General features: G+C 41.4%; 1 protein-coding gene across 1 annotated transcript in view; it reads right to left on the reverse strand.

Annotated features, from left to right (window-relative positions):
* The window catches only part of nos1 (nitric oxide synthase 1 (neuronal)), a 142,839-nt gene that overhangs the window by 27,679 nt on the left and 95,038 nt on the right, over nucleotides 1-20,122 (reverse strand). Inside the window, exons 11-21 of the mRNA XM_062024316.1 lie at nucleotides 19,726-19,827; nucleotides 17,313-17,507; nucleotides 17,146-17,231; nucleotides 13,215-13,359; nucleotides 9,308-9,412; nucleotides 9,181-9,239; nucleotides 8,976-9,092; nucleotides 4,142-4,255; nucleotides 1,834-2,008; nucleotides 1,552-1,690; nucleotides 1,136-1,214 (exon numbers count right to left, since the gene is read on the reverse strand). Of these exons, the coding sequence (XP_061880300.1) occupies nucleotides 1,136-1,214; nucleotides 1,552-1,690; nucleotides 1,834-2,008; nucleotides 4,142-4,255; nucleotides 8,976-9,092; nucleotides 9,181-9,239; nucleotides 9,308-9,412; nucleotides 13,215-13,359; nucleotides 17,146-17,231; nucleotides 17,313-17,507; nucleotides 19,726-19,827 (1,316 nt within the window). The remainder of the gene's footprint in view (nucleotides 1-1,135; nucleotides 1,215-1,551; nucleotides 1,691-1,833; nucleotides 2,009-4,141; nucleotides 4,256-8,975; nucleotides 9,093-9,180; nucleotides 9,240-9,307; nucleotides 9,413-13,214; nucleotides 13,360-17,145; nucleotides 17,232-17,312; nucleotides 17,508-19,725; nucleotides 19,828-20,122) is intronic.

The following is a 20,122-nucleotide window of genomic DNA, read 5'->3' on the forward strand; positions in this document are numbered from 1 at the left end:
TGTTTTTATATTGTTTTACTTTCTCTTTTATTCAAGAAAATGTTACATTTATTTATCTTATTTTATTTTATTTTTAAATTTTTAAAAAGGACCTTATCTTCACCATACCTGGTTGTCCAAATTAGGCATAATAATGTGTTAATTCCACGACTGTATATATCGGTATCGGTTGATATCGGTATCGGTAATTAAGAGTTGGACAATATCGGAATATCGGCAAAAAAGCCATTATCGGACATCCCTAGATTAGATCTATATAGCGCTTTTCTAGACACTCAAAGCGCTTCACAGAGAAGTGAGAACCCATCATTCATTCATTCATCTATCTATCTATCTATCTATCTATCTATCTATCTATCTATCTATCTATCTATCTATCTATCCATCCATCTATCCATCCATCTATCCATCCATCTATCCATCTATCTATCTATGTATCCATCTATCTATCTATCTATCTATCTATCTATCTATCTATCTATCTATCTATCTATCTATCTATCTATCTATCTATCTATCTATCTATCTATCTATCTATCTATCTATCTATCTATCTATCTATCTATCTATCTATCTATCTATCTATCTATCTATCTATCTATCTATCTATCTATCTATCTATCTATCTATCTATCTATCTATCTATCTATCTATCTATCTATCTATCTATCTATCTATCTATCTATCTATCCATCTATCTATCTATCTATCTATCTATCTATCTATCTATCTATCTATCTATCTAGTATCAAGGCTTAGGTCAGGCTGATTACAAAAATACTAATCAGACTATATATATATATATATATATATATATATATATATATATATATATATATATATATATATATATATATATATATATATATATATATATATATATATATATATATATATATATATGTATATATATATATATATATATATATATATATATATATATATATATATATATATATATATATATATATAAATATATATATATATATATATATATATATATAGCGCGGCCCCCAGCCAAATTGTTTTACCCCAATGCGGCCCCGGAGTCAAAAAGTTTGGGGACCCCTGCAATAGACATTACACATCACAAACAAAAATAACAAACATGCAATGTTAGACCCTTCAGACTTACTTAGATTTGGAACTTTGGAGGTTTTGAGATTCCAGCATTTTGGCTCCAAAAACTCTCTTCTTGTGGATGCCATAGAGCGCTGTGGAGCAGAAAAACAACAACATCCACGACTTATTAATCACGGTGAACGATGTGTAAAAGTTTCCAGTCTCTACCATGGAACCTTAAGCCTGGCAGGATCCCGACTTTTATCTTAAACGTATTCGGATCACAAATCGCACCTCGGAGGTCACCATTAACCGACGGACGCGGGCTCTGGCGAGCATCCATCACTTTTTAATTCCAAAGCATGAATTAATTTGCGTAATTTATGCACATAATGGCGACAGACTCATTTGTCTAGTTGGGACCACGCCTGGCAGAGAACACCACTGGTTTTTTCCATGCGCTTCTCAAAAAGGATCGTCAGTTTTTACCGTCAGTAAGAGCCGGCGCCTCGGCGTTGTAGGTCAGCCGGAACTTGCTTTTCTTCCAGCTGCGATCGTTGCTGATCAAGGAGTTGTTGGCCTTCTCGATGTTGACGTCGTCGCCCACGCAGAACACGTCGCAGGCAGCCTTGACGTGTAAACAAAAGTTATTCAGGCAGCAACAATTGACCAAGTCGAGGGAATCAAACAGCATCCTGGTCAATTATTTAGTTTTCAAGCAAATAAAGGACATTTGTTCATCACACAAGACAATCAGGCCGAGGGACCGACCTTAAAAACCTTCTTGGCCCAGGTCCTGAAGGACTCCTCCTGGCCACACAGCTCGTCCCCCTCCCCCATGCGGAGGATGCGCTCTCCCCCGAGCTCCTCAAAGAGCGTGTCCACAGCGTGGGCAAAGGCGCAGAAGTGCGGGTAGGCCCTGGATCCCAGGCCAAACACGGAGAACCTAGACCGCAGAAACGACGGCGACAAAGAGGCAGGAAATGTTAGCACATTATACAAGTCCATTCCCCTACCCCTGCCCGGAAACTGCACTTTTTGGGGGGAATTGTGCCCGTTATCCACGATCCTTACATGGGACAAGAAAACACGTCCTTTCCTTTTCTGTCTAATCCAATTAGTGAAAAACTTCTCGTAAGAAGCAGCTAACAACTCAGGTAATGGGAATACGATATATTCCGATATATAAACTTGTAACAAAGCGTTATATACATGATGTACGTATGTATGTATTGGGCGCATTGATTTCACATTAGCATCGAAAGTGTTTTAAAGCCCTACTTAAGAACTTTTATTTTTGGTAGATTTTCAGTTGTTTATTTGGAACGTGCATGCATGCAACATGACGCATCACAATTTCCAGTTTCTCTTTTCAACGTGTTCGAAAAGGAGTAGGAAGAAGCGGAGCTTATTTTATCCTACCCCTTTTCTTTTACATAACAGTTGCTAAAGCTTTTGTTCACTTCCTGTTCTCAATTTATTCACAATATACTCCATACGTAATCACAATGAAAATAAATAAAGAACTAATAATTGGTGAAGTAAGTCATATTTCATATGATGAGATAAGTAAGATTATTTTGAGAATGAATGAATGGATGGATGAAATACATTCAGAATGTTTATCATGGTTCTTCTTCTTTGTACTTTGTAAACACTTTAAGTTTGAAGAGTTTCTTGAAGTGGATCATTTTAGTACATTGTTTGATTGCTTTGCTTAATCCATTCCATCATTTAATTCCACATACTGATATACTGAATGTCTAAAGTGTTGTACGTGCATACAAATGTTTTAAATAAAAATGTTCTCTAAGATTATATTTCTCCTCTTTTTTTGAGAAGAATTGTTGCATATTCTTGGCTAGCAGGTTATAGTTTGCTTTGTGTTTAATTTTAGCTGTTTGCAAATTCACTATGTCGTGGAATTTCAGTATTTTCAACTTAATGAATAAAGGGTTTGTATGTTCTCTATATCCAACATGATGTATTATTATAACTGATCTTTTTTGTAACACCGTTAATGAATGAAGTGTACTTTTGTAATTATTTCCCATATTTCTACACAATAACTCAGATATGGTAACACTAGTGAGCAGTAGAGAATATGAAGTGATTTTTGGTCTAGAACATGTTTTGCTTTATTCATTATTGACGAGTTTCTTGCTACTTTATGTTGTATATTTTTTACGTGAGATTTCCAGTTCAATTTATCATCAATCATTACACCTAGAAATGTGGTTTCATTTACTCTTTCAATTTCTATTCCGTCTATTTGTATTTGTGTTTGACTTTCTCTTCTATTGTTACCAAATAGCATTAATTTTGGCAGCGTTTGGTGGACGAAAGCGGTAGTGTTTTGCCGGAAAAAGACCACATTTTCCACGATGACTAGCGCATATAAGCAAGATGAAGGTGTTCCTGTGTTCTTTAATGTATGGTAATCAACAGAAGGATGTTGTTCTGGCCCCAGGACTTCAGAGCGGAGAGACGACAGGATCTGCCCAATTTCCAGACGACCTCTTTTTGAAGTATTTTACGAACTCTTTTTGAACTATTTTTGAACTATTTTACAAACTCTTTTTGAACTGACCTTTCCTGTGAATTGTTTACGACCTTTTCTGTGACCTTTTGCGACCGTTGTCACAGTGGTGGCCATGTGGTCCAAAATAAAAGAAGGAGGCGTGCAATCTTTTGGGAGAACGTAATGACTCTGTGCAAGGGCACAGGTGTGCACGTTTCTCCTCACTGAACCAAATTGAATTCTGTCTCTGTCTAATTCTTTGCCTCTTGTCTTGTTTAATAGATGTCATCAGTGTTTGAACCTGACACACTATATGTTGGTTAATATGCACGTTAAATGGAGCGTTTTTTGATTTTTTTTTAAGAAGGCTTTTCGAGTAGAGCAGATGAATCCCATATGCCTGCATTGTGAGCCGCCTCCTACTGGCAGGTTTTTCCATCTTTTGAACACATAATAAAGAAAAAGACAAGTGTTGGCGTCACACAGAGGGACTGTGGATGAGGGGCAACATTTTTTAAAAAGTGCAGTTCTCCCGACAGTTGACATGTTGACAAATACTTCAGCGGTTTTTTTTCTTGTCGCTTTGCCATCGTAGAGTCGCAGTGTGTCATCTTCTCGTTTGAGCGAGTTCCTTCCTGACTGGTGGTCTTCGAGACATCGGTGCCATTGCAACTGGGTTTCACAAGGAGACGTTCACAATTTGACAAATCCAACATCATGAATGATTTTTCAGAAGGGTTGCACCAGAGTCCAAGGAAGAAAAGCAAAGAAAAAGGCAAAGCGTGGATACCACTGATCTGAGGGTATGTCTGAGTTTGACTGACTTCTGATTTGGACCACGATAGGGGTGTTCCCATACAACTTTTTCACCTCCATACAATACCGATATTGGAGCCATGCGTTTTGGATCAGATATGATACACTATATTGCCAAAAGTATTTGGCCACCTGCCTTTACTCACATATGAGTCCATTTTAAAATGATTTTACTCGTTTTTAAATCCTTACGTGGTTTTGCCCCCTCTGAGCTGCTCCACCTCTATGCCCCCACCCGGTCCCTCAGGTCAGCTGATCCTGTAGGTACCCAAATCAAAGCGCAAGCTTCGAGGGGACAGGGCCTTCTCTGTTGCGGGTCCCAAACTCTGGAACCATCTCCCTCTCCATGTGAGACAGGCCCCTTCTTTGGCTCCTTTTAAGACCCTTCTTAAAACCCATTTTTATTCACTGGCTTTTAACCCAGCATGAGACTTTAAACTGTTTTTAACTTTTTAACTGCTTTTTATCTAACAAATTGTTCTTAGGGTAATTAGGGTCCGCACAGGACCTTTTCAAAAGGAATCCCAAAGGGAGTCCTTTTGCAATGGGACGAAAGGACCCTATTGAAATTGTAAGGTTTTATTATTATTATTCTTTATTATTATTATTATTATTCTTCCGCTCCGTTGCGCACTACTTTGACCCCCTTAACATGCTTCAAAACTCACCAAATTTTTTACACACATCCAAAAAGTGGGCCAGATCAAGTTATTCAAAAACCAAACCCCAAAAATCGAATTTGCGCTCTAGCGCCCCTAGGAAAAAAACAAACAAACTGCCTGTAACTCCCACTGGGAAGGTCGTAGAGACATGAAACAAAAACCTGTATGTAGGTCTCCTTTAGACCTACAACTCATAATGACACATTCTCGGGCGAAAACCAACAGGAAGTTGGCAATTTCCCATTTTAGACAAAAAAGTACTAAAAACACTGCTTTTTACGTCTTTGACCTCTAATTTGACCCCCTTAAAATACTTCAAAACTCACCAAACTTCTCACACACATCGGGACTGGTGTAAATTGCGATTTAAAAAAAAAAACGAACCCCAAAACTCAAAATTGTGCTCTACATAATTTTTGAAAAAAACAGAGAAAATACTGCTCCTCAGAGGAAAACTCAGACAAAACTGCTTGTAACTTCCGGTAGGAACATCTTAGAGACATGAAACAAATACCTCTGTGTAGGTCTCGCCTAGACCTACATTTCATAGATTGACATCCTTCAGCAAAAATCAACAGGAAGTTTGCTATTCCTCCTTCAAAACAACATTTGTGTTACAACCGGTCACCAAACATCAAACGTTATCTCCTCTGAGCGCGTTTGTCGTTTCGGCTTCAAACTGCTACAGGAGAGAGATTGAACCCTTCTGATTGAAAGTTGACGACGGCGTTTTGATTCGTGCTACCGTTTAGATTTTACGAGCCTTCAAAGACCCGCAGCACTGATGCTGCTCCGGTGCCAAAAATGACAACGAAAATGCAATCACTCCTTCTTTGTCCTCAAAATTCTACACACAATAGCCTATAATGACAATGTGAACTCAGACACAACTTCCTCTAACTCCCAGTACGAATATCGTAGAGACACGAAACAAAAACCTCTATGTAGGTCTCACTCAGGACTACCACTGGACTAAAGTATTGGGACACCTAGGACTAGCACCTGCCAAAAGGCGGACCCGACCAATACTGCTTGCAGCTTTAATTTGTATTTGCTTTTTCAATGTGTATTTTACTTTTGTTTTAAATGTTATTTTTTAGTCTGTCCTCTGCCTCTATTTCTTTGTGGTGTACAGCCATTTGTTCTTCAACTGTGCTTGTTTTTAAAGGGCTTTATAAATAAAGTTGGTATGGTATGGTATGGTATATGAACTTGAAGTGCCATCCCATGGAATTGTCCAAAATGTTTTGGTATCCTGGAGCATTCAAAGTTCCTTTCACTGGAACTAAGGGGCCAAGCCCAACTCCTGAAAAAACAACCCCACGCCATAATTCCTTCTCCACCAAATTTCACACTCGGCACAATGCAGTCCGAAATGTACTGTTCTCCTGGCAACCTCCAAACCCAGACTGGTCCATCAGATTGCCAGATGGAAAAGCGTGACTCATCAGTCCAGAGAAGGCGTCTCCACTGCTCTAGAGTCCAGTGGCGACGTGCTTTACACCACTGCATCCCACGCTTTGCATTGGACTTGGTGATGTATGGCTTAGATGCAGCTGCTCGGCCATGGAAACCCATTCCTTGACTCTCTCTGCGTACTGTACGTGGGCTAATTGGAAGGTCACGTGAAGTTTGGAGCTCCGAAGCAACTGACTGCGCAGAAAGTCTTTGCACTATGCGCTTCAGCATCCGCTGACCCCTTTCTGTCAGTTTACGTGGCCTACCACCTGGTGGCTGACTTGCTGTTGTTCCCAAACTCTTCACTTTTCTTATAATAAAGTTGACTTTGGAATATTTTGGAGCAAGAACATTTCACGACTGGATTTGTTGCACAGGTGGCATCTAGCGTGAATGGCTCCAGAAAGATTGACTGTGCCCGGTTATAGGCTTAGTTGGACTTGCAGAGACGACTGGCTGCCACAAAGCTGTGCCGTTTTGTTTACGCGGCGCCATTTCTACCATATATGGATAATCCACGGACGTCACCAGTGGGATGTCACAAATGGGGCGAATTCCAGATGGCTCCTTTGAAGGAAGCTGTCAAGCTGGGGCGGGGGGGTCACAGCTTGCTGCGAGGTTTGTTCCCCCGGGATGCAAAGGGATCACTCCGGACAGGAATTGCAGATCGGAACATATTTTAATCTTCTCAAGAAATCTTGGCAGGGCATGAGGTAAACAAACAGCATAAACTATGGCGTGGAACAAACACAAAACTGTGGCATGAAACACTTAGCATAAACTATTGGCATTGCATGACACAAACAATGACGCCAGGCCGACTGACTGGCAAAGGCAGGCTTAAATAATGTCTCTTGATTAGAGCCAGGTGAGCGTCCCGAACACAAGAGGCAGGTGAAACCATACTTGCCAACCCTCCCAAATTTTCCGGGAGACTCCCGAATTTCAGTGCCTCTCCCGAAAATCTCCCGGGACAACCATTCTCCCGAATTTCTCCTGATTTCCAGCCGGACTTAAGGCACGCCCCCTCCAGGTCCGCTTTTCCTTCATATAAACAACATACTCCTCCCACCTTAACCCCGCCCACCTTAACACCCCCCCCCCCCCAATCTCTCGAATTTGGAGGTCTCAAGGTTGGCAAGTATGGGTGAAACTAATACGCAACCATGGCAACCAAAACAAACAAGAGTGCACAAAAACAGGAACTAATCGAGTCAAACTAACAGAACATAACAAAAACATGATCCGGACCACGGATCAGGACAGAGGTATGAATGAAGGCAAGATAGTTTTATATAGAACTCCACAATGCCTCCACGGTTTGATTTCAAATGTTCAGGACTTGTACAACTCCCAAATACACAACAACAGGTACCAATAGGTAAGAAAAGTTATTTTTGCATAAATGGCCCTAAAATGCTGGGAGGGGGTCAACTGGGACCAAACAGATTTCTGACGGGGCTATAACCCCACTAGCCCCGGTGTAGCGCCGTCCCCGCCACTCTAGGTCAATATACACTACCGTTCAAAAGTTTGGGGTCACCCAAACAATTTTGTGGAATAGCCTTCATTTCTAAGAACAAGAACAGACTGTCGAGTTTCAGATGAAAGTTCTCTTTTTCTGGCCATTTTGAGCGTTTAATTGACCCCACAAATGTGATGCTCCAGAAACTCAACCTGCTCAAAGGAAGGTCAGTTTTGTAGCTTCTGTAACGAGCTGAACTGTTTTCAGATGTGTGAACATGATTGCACAAGGGTTTTCTAATCATCAATTAGCCTTCTGAGCCAATGAGCAAACACATTGTACCATTAGAACACTGGAGTGATAGTTGCTGGAAATGGGCCTCTATACACCTATGTAGATATTGCACCAAAAAGCAGACATTTGCAGCTAGAATAGTCATTTACCACATTAGCAATGTTTAGAGTGTATTTGTTTCGAGTTAAGACTAGTTTAAAGTTATCTTCATTGAAAAGTACAGTGCTTTTCCTTCAAAAATAAGGACATTTCAATGTGACCCCAAACTTTTGAACGGTAGTGTATGCTAAGCCATCTGAACAAAACATCAACATCTTTGTGTTATATGGGACCAAGCAAATGAATGCAATATTTAACTCGAAAAGCACTCGGAGAGCGCTAACCAGTAATTCCAGTTGTACAAAAATGCAAAATTGGTTCCAGATCAGCCTCAAACTGTACTCACATGTTCCTTAAAACTAACATACAAGCCAAAAGCAACAACTACATAACCTCCTGGCAGAGATAATAATATATCTCATTGTAATAAATAAATAGTATGTTTTACAATACACCAAGGGCCAATAAAATATGAAAATGGCCCTTGGGCTGCAATTAAAAACTAAGGATAAATGAACAATTTTGGGAAAGGCTGCTCTGTCAGATGCAATGCAAAGAAGAAGAATGAAGCACTTTTTGAGGAATCATGTCGCCGTACCTGACGTTGGCAAGCGGCCCGGTGCTCTCAAAGTTGACTTTTGCTTCCGGCTCGTCGCTGGACGACTTCCTGGTGTCCGAGTAGGAGGACACGCTGTTGAAACGAACTTTGTAACTCCTGTTGAATGGACGGACAACAGACGGATGAGCCACCAGATGCAAAGCAGCAAGGTTGAAATGACCCAAGACAAAACCCCCCAACCCACTTTCTGTCTTCGGTGTTTGAGGTCGGGTGCCGCATCTCCATTAAGGCCGCGCCAAATTTCTACAACAAACCAAGGCGGGGATTTTAGTCTCCAGCCAATGAACCGCCGATGAAATAAGGATCGCTACCTCTCCATTCTCGGGCGGATCACCGTTGCCGAAGGTGCTGGTCACCACTAACACCAGTGTCTCGTGCTCCAGGTGCACCACATCGTACTCATCCATGGACATGGTCTGTGGGAAAGAAAATAACCATAGTCTCACATGACTTGAGATTGGGACAGAAGAGGTGATGACGACCCGCACATTTACAGTCAAAAGTGTACATACACTAAAGAACATCATGTCATGGCTGTCTTAAGTTTCCAATCATTTCTACAACTCTTATTCTTTTGTGATAGAGTGATTGGAGCACATACTTGTTGGTCACAAAAAAACATTCACGAAGTTTGCTTCTTTGATGAATTTATTATGATGAAAATGTGAGCAAATCTGTAAAAGTATACATACAACAATGTTAATATTTACCAATTACCATGAATTGATTAACGTGGACCCCGACTTAAACACGTTGAAAAACGTATTCGGGTGTTACCATTTAGTGGTCAATTGTATGGAATATGTACTGTACTGTGCAATCTACTAATAAAAGTTTCAATCAATCAATCAATGGTTACATGTCCCTTGGCAAGTTTCACCGCAATAAGGCGCTTTTGGTAGCCATCCACAAGCTTCTGCTTGAATTTTTGACCACTCCTCTTGACAAAAATGGTGCAGTTCAGCTAAATTTGTTGGTTTTCTGACATGGACTTGTTTCTTCAGGATTGTCCACACGTTTAAGTCAGGACTTAGGGAAGGCCATTCTAAAACCTTCATTCTAGCCTGATTTAGCCATTTCCTTTTTCATTGTCCCATTTACTCTCTGTAAAGCAGCAGTTCCATTGGCAGCAAAACAGGCCCAAAGCATAACACTACTACCACCACGCTTGACGGTAGGTTTGGTGTTCCTGGGATTAAAGGCCTCACATTTTCTCCTCTAAACATATTGCTGGGTATTGTGGCCAAACAGCTCAAGTTTTGTTTCATCTGACATGACATGGACAAAGATAAGACCTTCTGGAGGAAAGTTCTGTGGTCAGATGAAACAAAAATTGAGCTGTTTGGCCACAATACCCAGCAATATTTATTTATACATATTTATAGCATACTATTTATTTATTTATATATATTTATATACATTTATTTATGTTTTATATATATTTATATATTATTTATATATATTTATTTATTTATATATGCACCTTATTGCTTTTTTTTAAATCCTGCACTACCATGAGCTTATGTAACGAAATTTCGTTCTTATCTGTGCTGTAAAGTTCAAATTTGAATGACAATAAAAAGGAAGTCTAAGTCTAAGTCTAAATATGTTTGGAGGAGAAAAGGTGAGGCCTTTAATCCCAGGAACACCATTCCTACCGTCAAGCATTGGTGGTGGTGGTATTATGCTCTGGGCCTGTTTTGGAACTGGTGCTTTACAGAGAGTAAATGGGACAATGAAAAAGGAGGATTACCTCCAAATTTTTCAGGACAACCTAAAATCTTCAGCCCGGAGGTTGGGTCTTGGGCGCAGTTGGGTGTTCCAACAGGACAATGACCCCAAACACGTCAATAGTGGTAAAGGAGTGCTTAAATCAGGCTAGAATGAAGGTTTTAGAATGGCCTTTCCAAAGTCCTGACTTAAACGTGTGGACAATGCTGAAGAAACAAATCCATGTCAGAAAACCAACACATTTAGCTGAACTGCACCAATTTTGTCAAGAGGAGTGGTCAAAGATTCAAGCAGAAGCTTGTGGATGGCTACCAAAAGCGCCTTATTGCAGTGAAACTTGCCAAGGGACATGTAAGCAAATATCAACATTGCTGTATGTATACTTTTGACCTAGTCACATTTTCAGTAGAGCCATAATAAATTCATAAAAGAAGCAAACTTCATGAATGTGTTTTGTGACCAACAAGTATGTGCTCCAATCACTACATCACAAAAAAATAAGAGTTGTGGAAATGATTGGAAACTCAAGACAGCCATTGTTATGATCCGCTGCCCGGATCATAGTCTGGTTATGTTTTCTAGTCACTTGTGTTTTCTGTTAGTTTTGGACTTCTTTAGTTCCTGTTAGTGCACCTCTGAGTTTGTTACCATGGCTACTTATTATTTGCACCTGCCTCTTGGGTTCGGGACACTCACCTGTTGCTCATCAAGAGCCATTATTTAAGCCTGCCTTTGCCAGTCAGTCGGTCTGGCTTCTTTGTTTGCTTCCCGCTACTGTTACGTAAGTTTTGCTTGTCTTTAGTCTGTACTAAGCAGTAGCCTTACCTTCATGTGCGATCGGCACCTTGTTCCGTCGGTTTGTCTTCTGTTTTGTACCTCGTTGAGTGTTTTTTAAGATTACCGTATTTCCTTGAATTGCCGCCGGGTATATATTATCCGCTTGCCTCGTTTTACTGCCGGGTCAAACTCGTTTCGCAAAATAATTAGCGCATGCTTAAAATTACTGCCAGGTCAAATTTGTTTAGCAAAATAATTAGCGCTTGCCTCGTTTTACCGCCGGGTCAAACTCGTCACGTCACGATTGACACTTCACCTTTCAAGGCATCATTTTCCAAAATGGAGGAGGCTAATTTCCATAATTTAAAATCGCATAAATGGAAGAAGATAAAGAGCTATTCAGTAGGATTTAAGGTCCAAGCTATTGAATATGCTAAAAAGAACAGTAAAAATGTTTTATTAATATAGCTGCGTGTGTCAAATATGAGTCATTAAATGACTCCCGCCTCATGGTGGTAGAGGGCGCTAGTGATCCCAGGGATCATTCTTGTGACTACTCGGCTGCAGAATAAGTGACAACAACAGTTTTCTAAACTGGACTTTCAATGGAAGCAGGGGGTAATAATTAAAGGAAGATCTCCGTCGAGACAGAGAGACTTTTAAAACTGAAGAAAGATAAGGAAGACTTCTATAAACAAGTTATCGATGCTTTTGTTCAGAAGGAGCGGCGCATGGACTTCATTTATAAGTAAAGGTAAGACCATAATAATGTTTTCTTTTTAATTAAATGTGCTTTTCGTGATGGTATCCTTACATCACACTCAAATTTATAAGCGCAGGCCTAAATTTACCGCATGCCTTTGGTAAGCGCCGGAGTGAGAAGAGGTTTTGAATTAATTACCGCCCCGGCGCTAAATCAAAGAAATACGGTAAATCATGTTCCTACCTGCAAGTCCTGTCCTGGGAGAACGAAACTCGCAACAACTTGCGACCCCGCCGTAACAGCCATGACAGTATGTTCTTTACAAGGGTATGTAAACTTTTGACTACGACTGTAAATTGTTTCCACGAGTCCCTTTTTTATTTTGTTCCCTTACTGTACCTCAAAAATGAACCCAATTGCCATCTTAAAACCGGGGTCTGTACTCAACCGTGACTATGGCGCACCGCGTCCTAGTTGGTACACTTCACACATCCAAAGGCATGAAGAAAATCCTCAGCAGAGACCCGCCGCGGGGCGTTTGCATCCGCCCGCCGTACACACCCACACGCCCACTCCCCATGCCACGCACATCCACATAGCCGACGCTCGCAAGCGTGCATGATTGTCTTCTTGTGCGATTGATCACACGGGCAAAAATAAGACACGACCCGGAGCGGAAGGCACACAATGTGTGAATGGCCGACGCACGTTTTTTTCAATGTATTTTTGTTCTGCTCAGTTTTGCACAGCCAGCGGTGCTTCGGCATCTTAAACAAGCGGGGCCACTCAACGCTTGGCTGCTTAAATCTCGCCGCCGACCCGCGGCGATTTGCCTGCCGCATGAGAGGAGACGAGGATGTGACAAAAGGAGCACACTCCGGCCCCGTGTGATCAGCTGGCACCTCCACTCACCTTTTGTCCGCCGCGGCGAGGTGGGAGGGCGTGCGGGAATGAGCCCTTTTCAAAGAGCGCCCTCACAAGATGATGCAAGGCGGAGGCAAGCGTACCTTTGCGTCGAAGGCGTGCTTGAAGATTTGACACAGGGTTTTGGCGTAATCCTGAGATTTTCCCGTCTCGGTGGCGAACAGGATGGTCGCCTTGACTCTCTTCGCCATGGCCTGACCCATCAGCTTGGCGGAGAACTTCACCGCCCTGCAGAGAAAAAACCAAGACACATGAAATTTCCCCTACTGGCCCAGCCATTTGCTTCTCTTTCTGTCTGTCAAGTGTGTTTTGATGAACTTGACCAACGTTAAAGAAAGAGGACGGCTTGAAAAACAGATGCTCTTCCGTCCTAACGGCCGTACATATTCATAAAACTGAATATTCTCTATGCTGTGTGCATAGGCGCCGATACGGTGGGTGCTTCGGGGCCCCAGCACCCACGGATAATGCCGAGCACCCACGTGGGGTCGTTGGCAGCTTTCAATCTTTGAAATAGTTTTTGAAAAGTCAATCTTGTTGTTGTTAATTTTGTGGCGAGTTTGGTGCATTTTACATAATAAAAAAGTCACAAATCATATCAGAGTTTGTTAAGGTGGCCGCCTTAACAACAAAGAGCCACCGCCTAAACCAGGCCTGGGCAATTATTTTGACTCGGGGGCCACATTTAGAGAAAAAAATGTGTCTGTGGGCCGGTATATCTATTTTTAGGAACACTAACACAAAACCTCACAATATTGTCTGATTGATTGCTTAAAAACTTTATGACAGACCGCCTTAAAAAACGTAATGGAATTTTTAAATTTTTCTATGAACGATAAAACACTGAATATTGACAAAATATGAACGTCACACCCCCTTTCGATCGACATATTTTACAATCAAGTGAAACGCAACAAACAGTGAAATATGAACGCGAAGGGTACAAAATAAACCCACCTACAATCTGATACATCTGATATTTGCTGAATTTCCCCCAGGGATCAATAAAGTAAATGATAAATGATAAATGGGTTCTACTTGTATAGCGCTTTTCTACCTTCAAGGTACTCAAAGCGCTTTGACAGTATTTCCACATTCACCCATTCACACACTGATGGAGGGAGCTGCCATGCAAGGCGCTAACCAGCAGCCATCAGGAGCAAGGGTGAAGTGTCTTGCCCAAGGACACAACGGACGTGACTAGGATGGTAGAAGGTGGGGATTGAACCCCAGTAACCAGCAACCTTCCGATTGCTGGCACGGCCACTCTACCAACTTCGCCACGCCGATGTTCTTCCGTCCTAACGGCCGTACACATTCATTATACTGTGTGCATAGGCGCCGATCCTGTGGGTGCTTCGGGGCCCCAGCACCCACGGATAATGCCGAGCAACCACGTGGGGTCGATGGCAGCTTTCAATCTTTTAAAATAGTTTTTGAAAAAGCAATCTTTTTGTTGTTAATTTTGTGCCGAGTTTGGTCTATTTTACATAATAAAAAAGTCACAAATCATATCAGGGTTTCCCGCAGCGCTTTGTTGTTAAGGCGGCCGCCTTCTATGTATTGTACTTGTGTTTTAAATTGTTTATCATGATGTAATTTCAATATTGTTGTGTATTTTCAATCCTGTGTAATTTAATTGTGGATGTTAGATGCGCCATAAAAGGACCACAGATGGAAATTAGCATGGGGCTAAAGCTGGTGCAGCCATCTTCTTAATGTAACTGCACATTGTCCTTCAAATAAACAAATACAAATACAAAAAAATAGAATAGCACAGCTGCAGGACAAGGAACTAAAGCAAAGAGGAGGCTCGATCTGACTGAGCCAATCAGCGGCCATGACATAGACTTAGACTTAGACTTCATTTTTATTGTCATTCAAATTTGAACTTTACAGTACAGATAAGAACGACATTTCGTTGCTTTAGTGGCCTAGTGGTTAGAGTGTCCGCCCTGAGATCGGTAGGTCGTGAGTTCAAATCCCGGGCCGAGTCATACCAAAGACTATAAAAATGGGACCATTACCTCCCTTGGCACTCAGCATCAAGGGTTGGAATTGGGGGGTTAAATCACCAAAAATGATTCCTGGGCGCGGCCAACGCTGCTGCTCACTGCTCCCCTCACCTCCCAGGGGGTGATCAAGGGTGAAGGGTCACATGTAGGGAATAATTTCGCCACACCTAGTGTGTGTACTGCAAAAACTGAAATCTAAGTAAGATGAAATATGTCAAATAAGGGTGATATTTGCTTATTTTTTGTCTGATAAGATCATTCTTCTCACTAAACAGATTTTATGTTAAAGTGTTTTACTTGTTTTAAGGGTTTTGGTTCTAAATGATCTCAGTAAGATATTACAGCTTGTTGCTGAGATTTGATGAGCTATATTGAGTAAAACATGCTTGAAACTAGAATATCAACTGTTGCAAAGCTGTGTCATCAACACTCACAAGTATTAAACTACTTTTTTAAAGTAATCATTTCTTACTTCAAGCATGAAAAAAAAAAACAATCACGATGCAGAGCACATATCATTATGTCAAGATAATGGCACTAGCATTTACTTAATTTAAGAATATTTTTCAACATATCGAGCAAAAAGGTGGTTTTTTTTTCTACCAAGAAAAGTGCACTTGTTATTAGTGAGAATATACTTATTTTAAGGTATTTTTGGGTTCATTGGAGTTAGCTAATTTGACTTGTTTTGGAAAGTCTTGACAAGCCGAATTTTCTTGTTCTATTGGCAGATAATTTGGCTTAGTTCAAATAAAATACCACTAATTTATTTTTTATTTTTTTCTTGTTTTTGAACACTGACTTTTTGCACTGTGTCTGACAATCATTGGTACTTTACTTTAACTCGTTGTAGTGCAGGATAAAAGTACTGCACATTATCCTTCAAATAAACAAATACAATGCATTATTTCAATAATTTTTCTCCCCAATATAATAACGGTAAATGGCGGATTACATATTTATTTTCCAATTGTATTTGAAATATTCTTGAATATATAAGTTGAAGTCAATACCGTATTTTTCGGACTATAAGTCGCAGTTTTTTTCATAGTTTGGCCGGGGGTGCGACTTATACTCGGGAGCGACTTATGTGTGGAATTATTAACACAGTAGCGTAAAATATCAAATAATTATATTTATCTCATTCACGTAAGAGACTAGACGTATAAGATTTCATGGGATTTAGCGATTAGGAGTGACAGATTGTTTGGTAAACGTATAGCATGTTCTATATGTTATAGTTATTTGAATGACTCTTACCATAATATGTTACGTTAACATACCAGTTGGTTATTTATGCCTCATATAACGTACACTTATTCAGCCTGTTGTTCACTATTCTTGATTTATTTTAAATTGCCTTTCAAATGTCTATTCTTGGTGTTGGCTTTTATCAAATGCATTTCCCCAAAAAATGCGACTTATACTCCAGTGCGACTTATATATGTTTTTTTCCTTTTTTATTGTGTATTTTCGGCCGGTGCGACTTATACTCCGAAAAATACGGTATATTTTTAAGATTTTTTTACATGTCATACAAATTTTTAGCATTTCTATATACAAAAACAAGCTCGGTGCTGCAAATGACCCCCCCCCCCCCCCCCCCCCCCAGGCCAGACTTTGGACACCGTTGCCCTCAGATCCTTTTTGAGGTCCCAGCTTCTCTGACCATGCATATGTTACCGAGATGCTAAACAGATGAGAGTGATGGATGTTCGATTCAGTAAGCAGCCGACGAGGCGGATGGATGACAATTGTGATTACCCAGCTTGTCATATCCTGGAGGCAATTACTCTAACAGTGCACACGGCGAGAACGCGTGTACGCACAAGCGCACACCCCTAACAAAGGTGTGATTACCCCCCCGAAGCACTGATTGAATACACTTCACAGTCGAGTACACACATCTTCACAAAAGTGGTTGTTCCCCGCCTCTCGTGCTATGCATCAGTCATTTTCTGTAAAGCAGGACACATGTTCACCATGGGTGCACACTCACTTGGCGAGCTTCTTGAATCCGATGGCTCTTTTCTTGGTGGGCGTCCCATTGACTCCTTTCCACACGTAAGTATTCCAAGGATCAGCCTACAGCAGACAGAAAGGCAGACTAGTTGATCCTGGTGTGCATGTGTGCTATGGCCTTTGCTGCGAGAGGAGACCACTCACCTGGTACTCAAAAGAGGGTGTGAGGCGGTAGTTGATCATCTCCTGGTGGAAGACGGGCGTGATGCTTCCCGACATGGGCGGCACGATCCACACCCAGTCGCCGGGACAGCCACCTCGCACCCGGTACTCGTTCTCCATGTGCTTCATGAAGGACTCGGTGGCCGAATGATGGTCCACAATGGTCACTTTGCATATCTAAAAGCGGAGGAGCACCGGTTTATGAAGTTCAAAATTAAAGTCAACTTAAAGGGGCACTGCATTCTTTATTGGAATGTTTCCTGGCATCCGGCAGTGGAGGCTCCTCTATGGGGTCTTGGGGCACTAGGAGGTTAACCCCTTTACTACTGTTACCCCAGGTGGCCCTTGGCAAAGGCCTAGTACCTGACTGCCCCCTAGCCAGGGATACGGTGAAGACCTCAACGGCGGAGCAGGCGGAAGACGGTAGACTTTAAGGTTTTACTACTTACGTATAAAATACGTAAGTACAATCTTGCCGATTGTATTGTACCATATGTCCCGGCAAGAAAGCTGCGTTCAAAGAACTCCGGCTTATTAGTGATTCCCAGAGCCCAAAAAAAGTCTGCGGGCTATAGAGCGTTTTCTATTGGGGCTCCAGTACTCTGGAATGCCCTCCCGGTAACAGTTAGAGATGTTACCTCAGTAGAAGCATTTAAGTCCCATCTTAAAACTCATTAGTATACTCTAGCCTTTAAATAGACCCCCTTTTTAGACCAGTTGATCTGCCGTTTCTTTTCTTTTCTGCCCCCCTCTCCCTTGTGGAGGGGGGGACACAGGTCCGGTGGCCATGGATGAAGTGCTGGCTGTCCAGAGTCGGGACCCGGGGTGGACCGCTCGCCTGTGCATCGGTTGGGAACTTCTCTGCGCTGCTAACCCGTCTCCGCTCGGGATGGTCTCCTGCTGGCCCCACTATGGACTGGACTCTCACTATTATGTTAGATCCACTAGACTCTCACTATTATGTTAGATCCACTATGGACTGGACTCTCACTATTATGTTGGATCCACTATGGACTGGACTCTCACTATTATGTTAGATCCACTATGGACTGGACTCTCACACTATTATGTTAGATCCACTATGGACTGGACTCTCACTATTATGTTAGATCCACTGTGGACTGGACTCTCACATTATTATGTTAGATCCACTATGGATTGGACTCTCACTATTATGTTAGATCCACTATGGACTGGACTCTCACTATTATGTTAGATCCACTATGGAATGGACTCACACTATTATGTTAGATCCACTATGGACTGGACTCTCACTATTATGTTAGACCCACTATGGACTGGACTCTCACTATTATGTTGGATCCACTATGGACTGGACTCTCACTATTATGTTAGATCCACTATGGACTGGACTCTCACATTATTATGTTAGATCCACTATGGACTGGACTCTCACTATTATGTTAGATCCACTATGGACTGGACCCTCACTATTATGTTAGATCCACTATGGACTGGACCCTCACTATTATGTTAGATCCACTATGGACTGGACTCTCACATTATTATGTTAGATCCACTATGGATTGGACTCTCACTATTATGTTAGATCCACTATGGACTGGACTCTCACTATTATGTTAGATCCACTATGGACTGGACCCTCACTATTATGTTAGATCCACTATGGACTGGACTCTCACTATTATGTTAGATCCACTATGGACTGGACCCTCACTATTATGTTAGATCCACTATGGACTGGACTCTCACATTATTATGTTAGATCCACTATGGATTGGACTCTCACTATTATGTTAGATCCACTATGGACTGGACTCTCACATTATTATGTTAGATCCACTATGGATTGGACTCTCACTATTATGTTAGATCCACTATGGACTGGACTCTCACTATTATGTTAGATCCACTAAGGACTGGACTCTCACATTATTATGTTAGATCCACTATGGCGTTAGATCCACTATGGACTGGACTCTCACTATTATGTTAGATCCACTATGGACTGGACACTCACATTATTATGTTAGATCCACTATGGATTGGACTCTCACACTCTTATGTTAGATCCACTATGGACTGGACTCTCACTATTATGTTCGATCCACTATGGACTGGACTTTCACAATATTATGTTAGATCCACTATGGACTGGACTCTCACTATTATGTTAGATCCACTATGGACTGGACTTTCACACTATTATGCTAGACCCACTCGACGTCCATTGCATCCGGTCTCCCCTAGTCACATTGACATCCCACTGGGTTGTGAGTTTTTCCTTGCCCTTATGTGGGATCTGAACCGAGGATGTCGTTGTGGCTTGCGCAGCCCTTTGAGACACTCGTGATTTAGGGCTATATAAATAAAAATTTATTGATTGATTGATTCAGGAAGAAAGAGGAAGCACCTGGAAGCTGTAGAGAACAGCGATGTTGACCTCTACCAGAGCTTGGTCTTTCCAGAGGGAGGACGTCTTCCTGGTGTCTAGGGCCATCTTGTTAGCGACATCCTGCAGAAATAAACCCACAATAAAGGCGCTTGCTTTTACTTGATGTTTCTTGTTTTGTTGCTCTATTTCCTTGTCCTGAGGCTGAAATTGTTTTTACACCACATCCTGAACTGCTGCAATATGGAAAAACACCATTATAATTAAGGAGTGTGTGAAAGTACTTCACTCTAATGTATTGTGGTTAAGCTCCAACAAAACAGCATGCGTTTTATCCTAACAGCCTTCACTCTACAATTTGTAGAGCCCGTGATACATCATCATCTCATTTAGTGAATGAATCATGCGGCGACGTTGC

Source organism: Entelurus aequoreus, linkage group LG17 (assembly GCF_033978785.1).
Source record: "Entelurus aequoreus isolate RoL-2023_Sb linkage group LG17, RoL_Eaeq_v1.1, whole genome shotgun sequence".
NCBI classification, from domain to species: Eukaryota; Metazoa; Chordata; class Actinopteri; order Syngnathiformes; family Syngnathidae; genus Entelurus; species Entelurus aequoreus.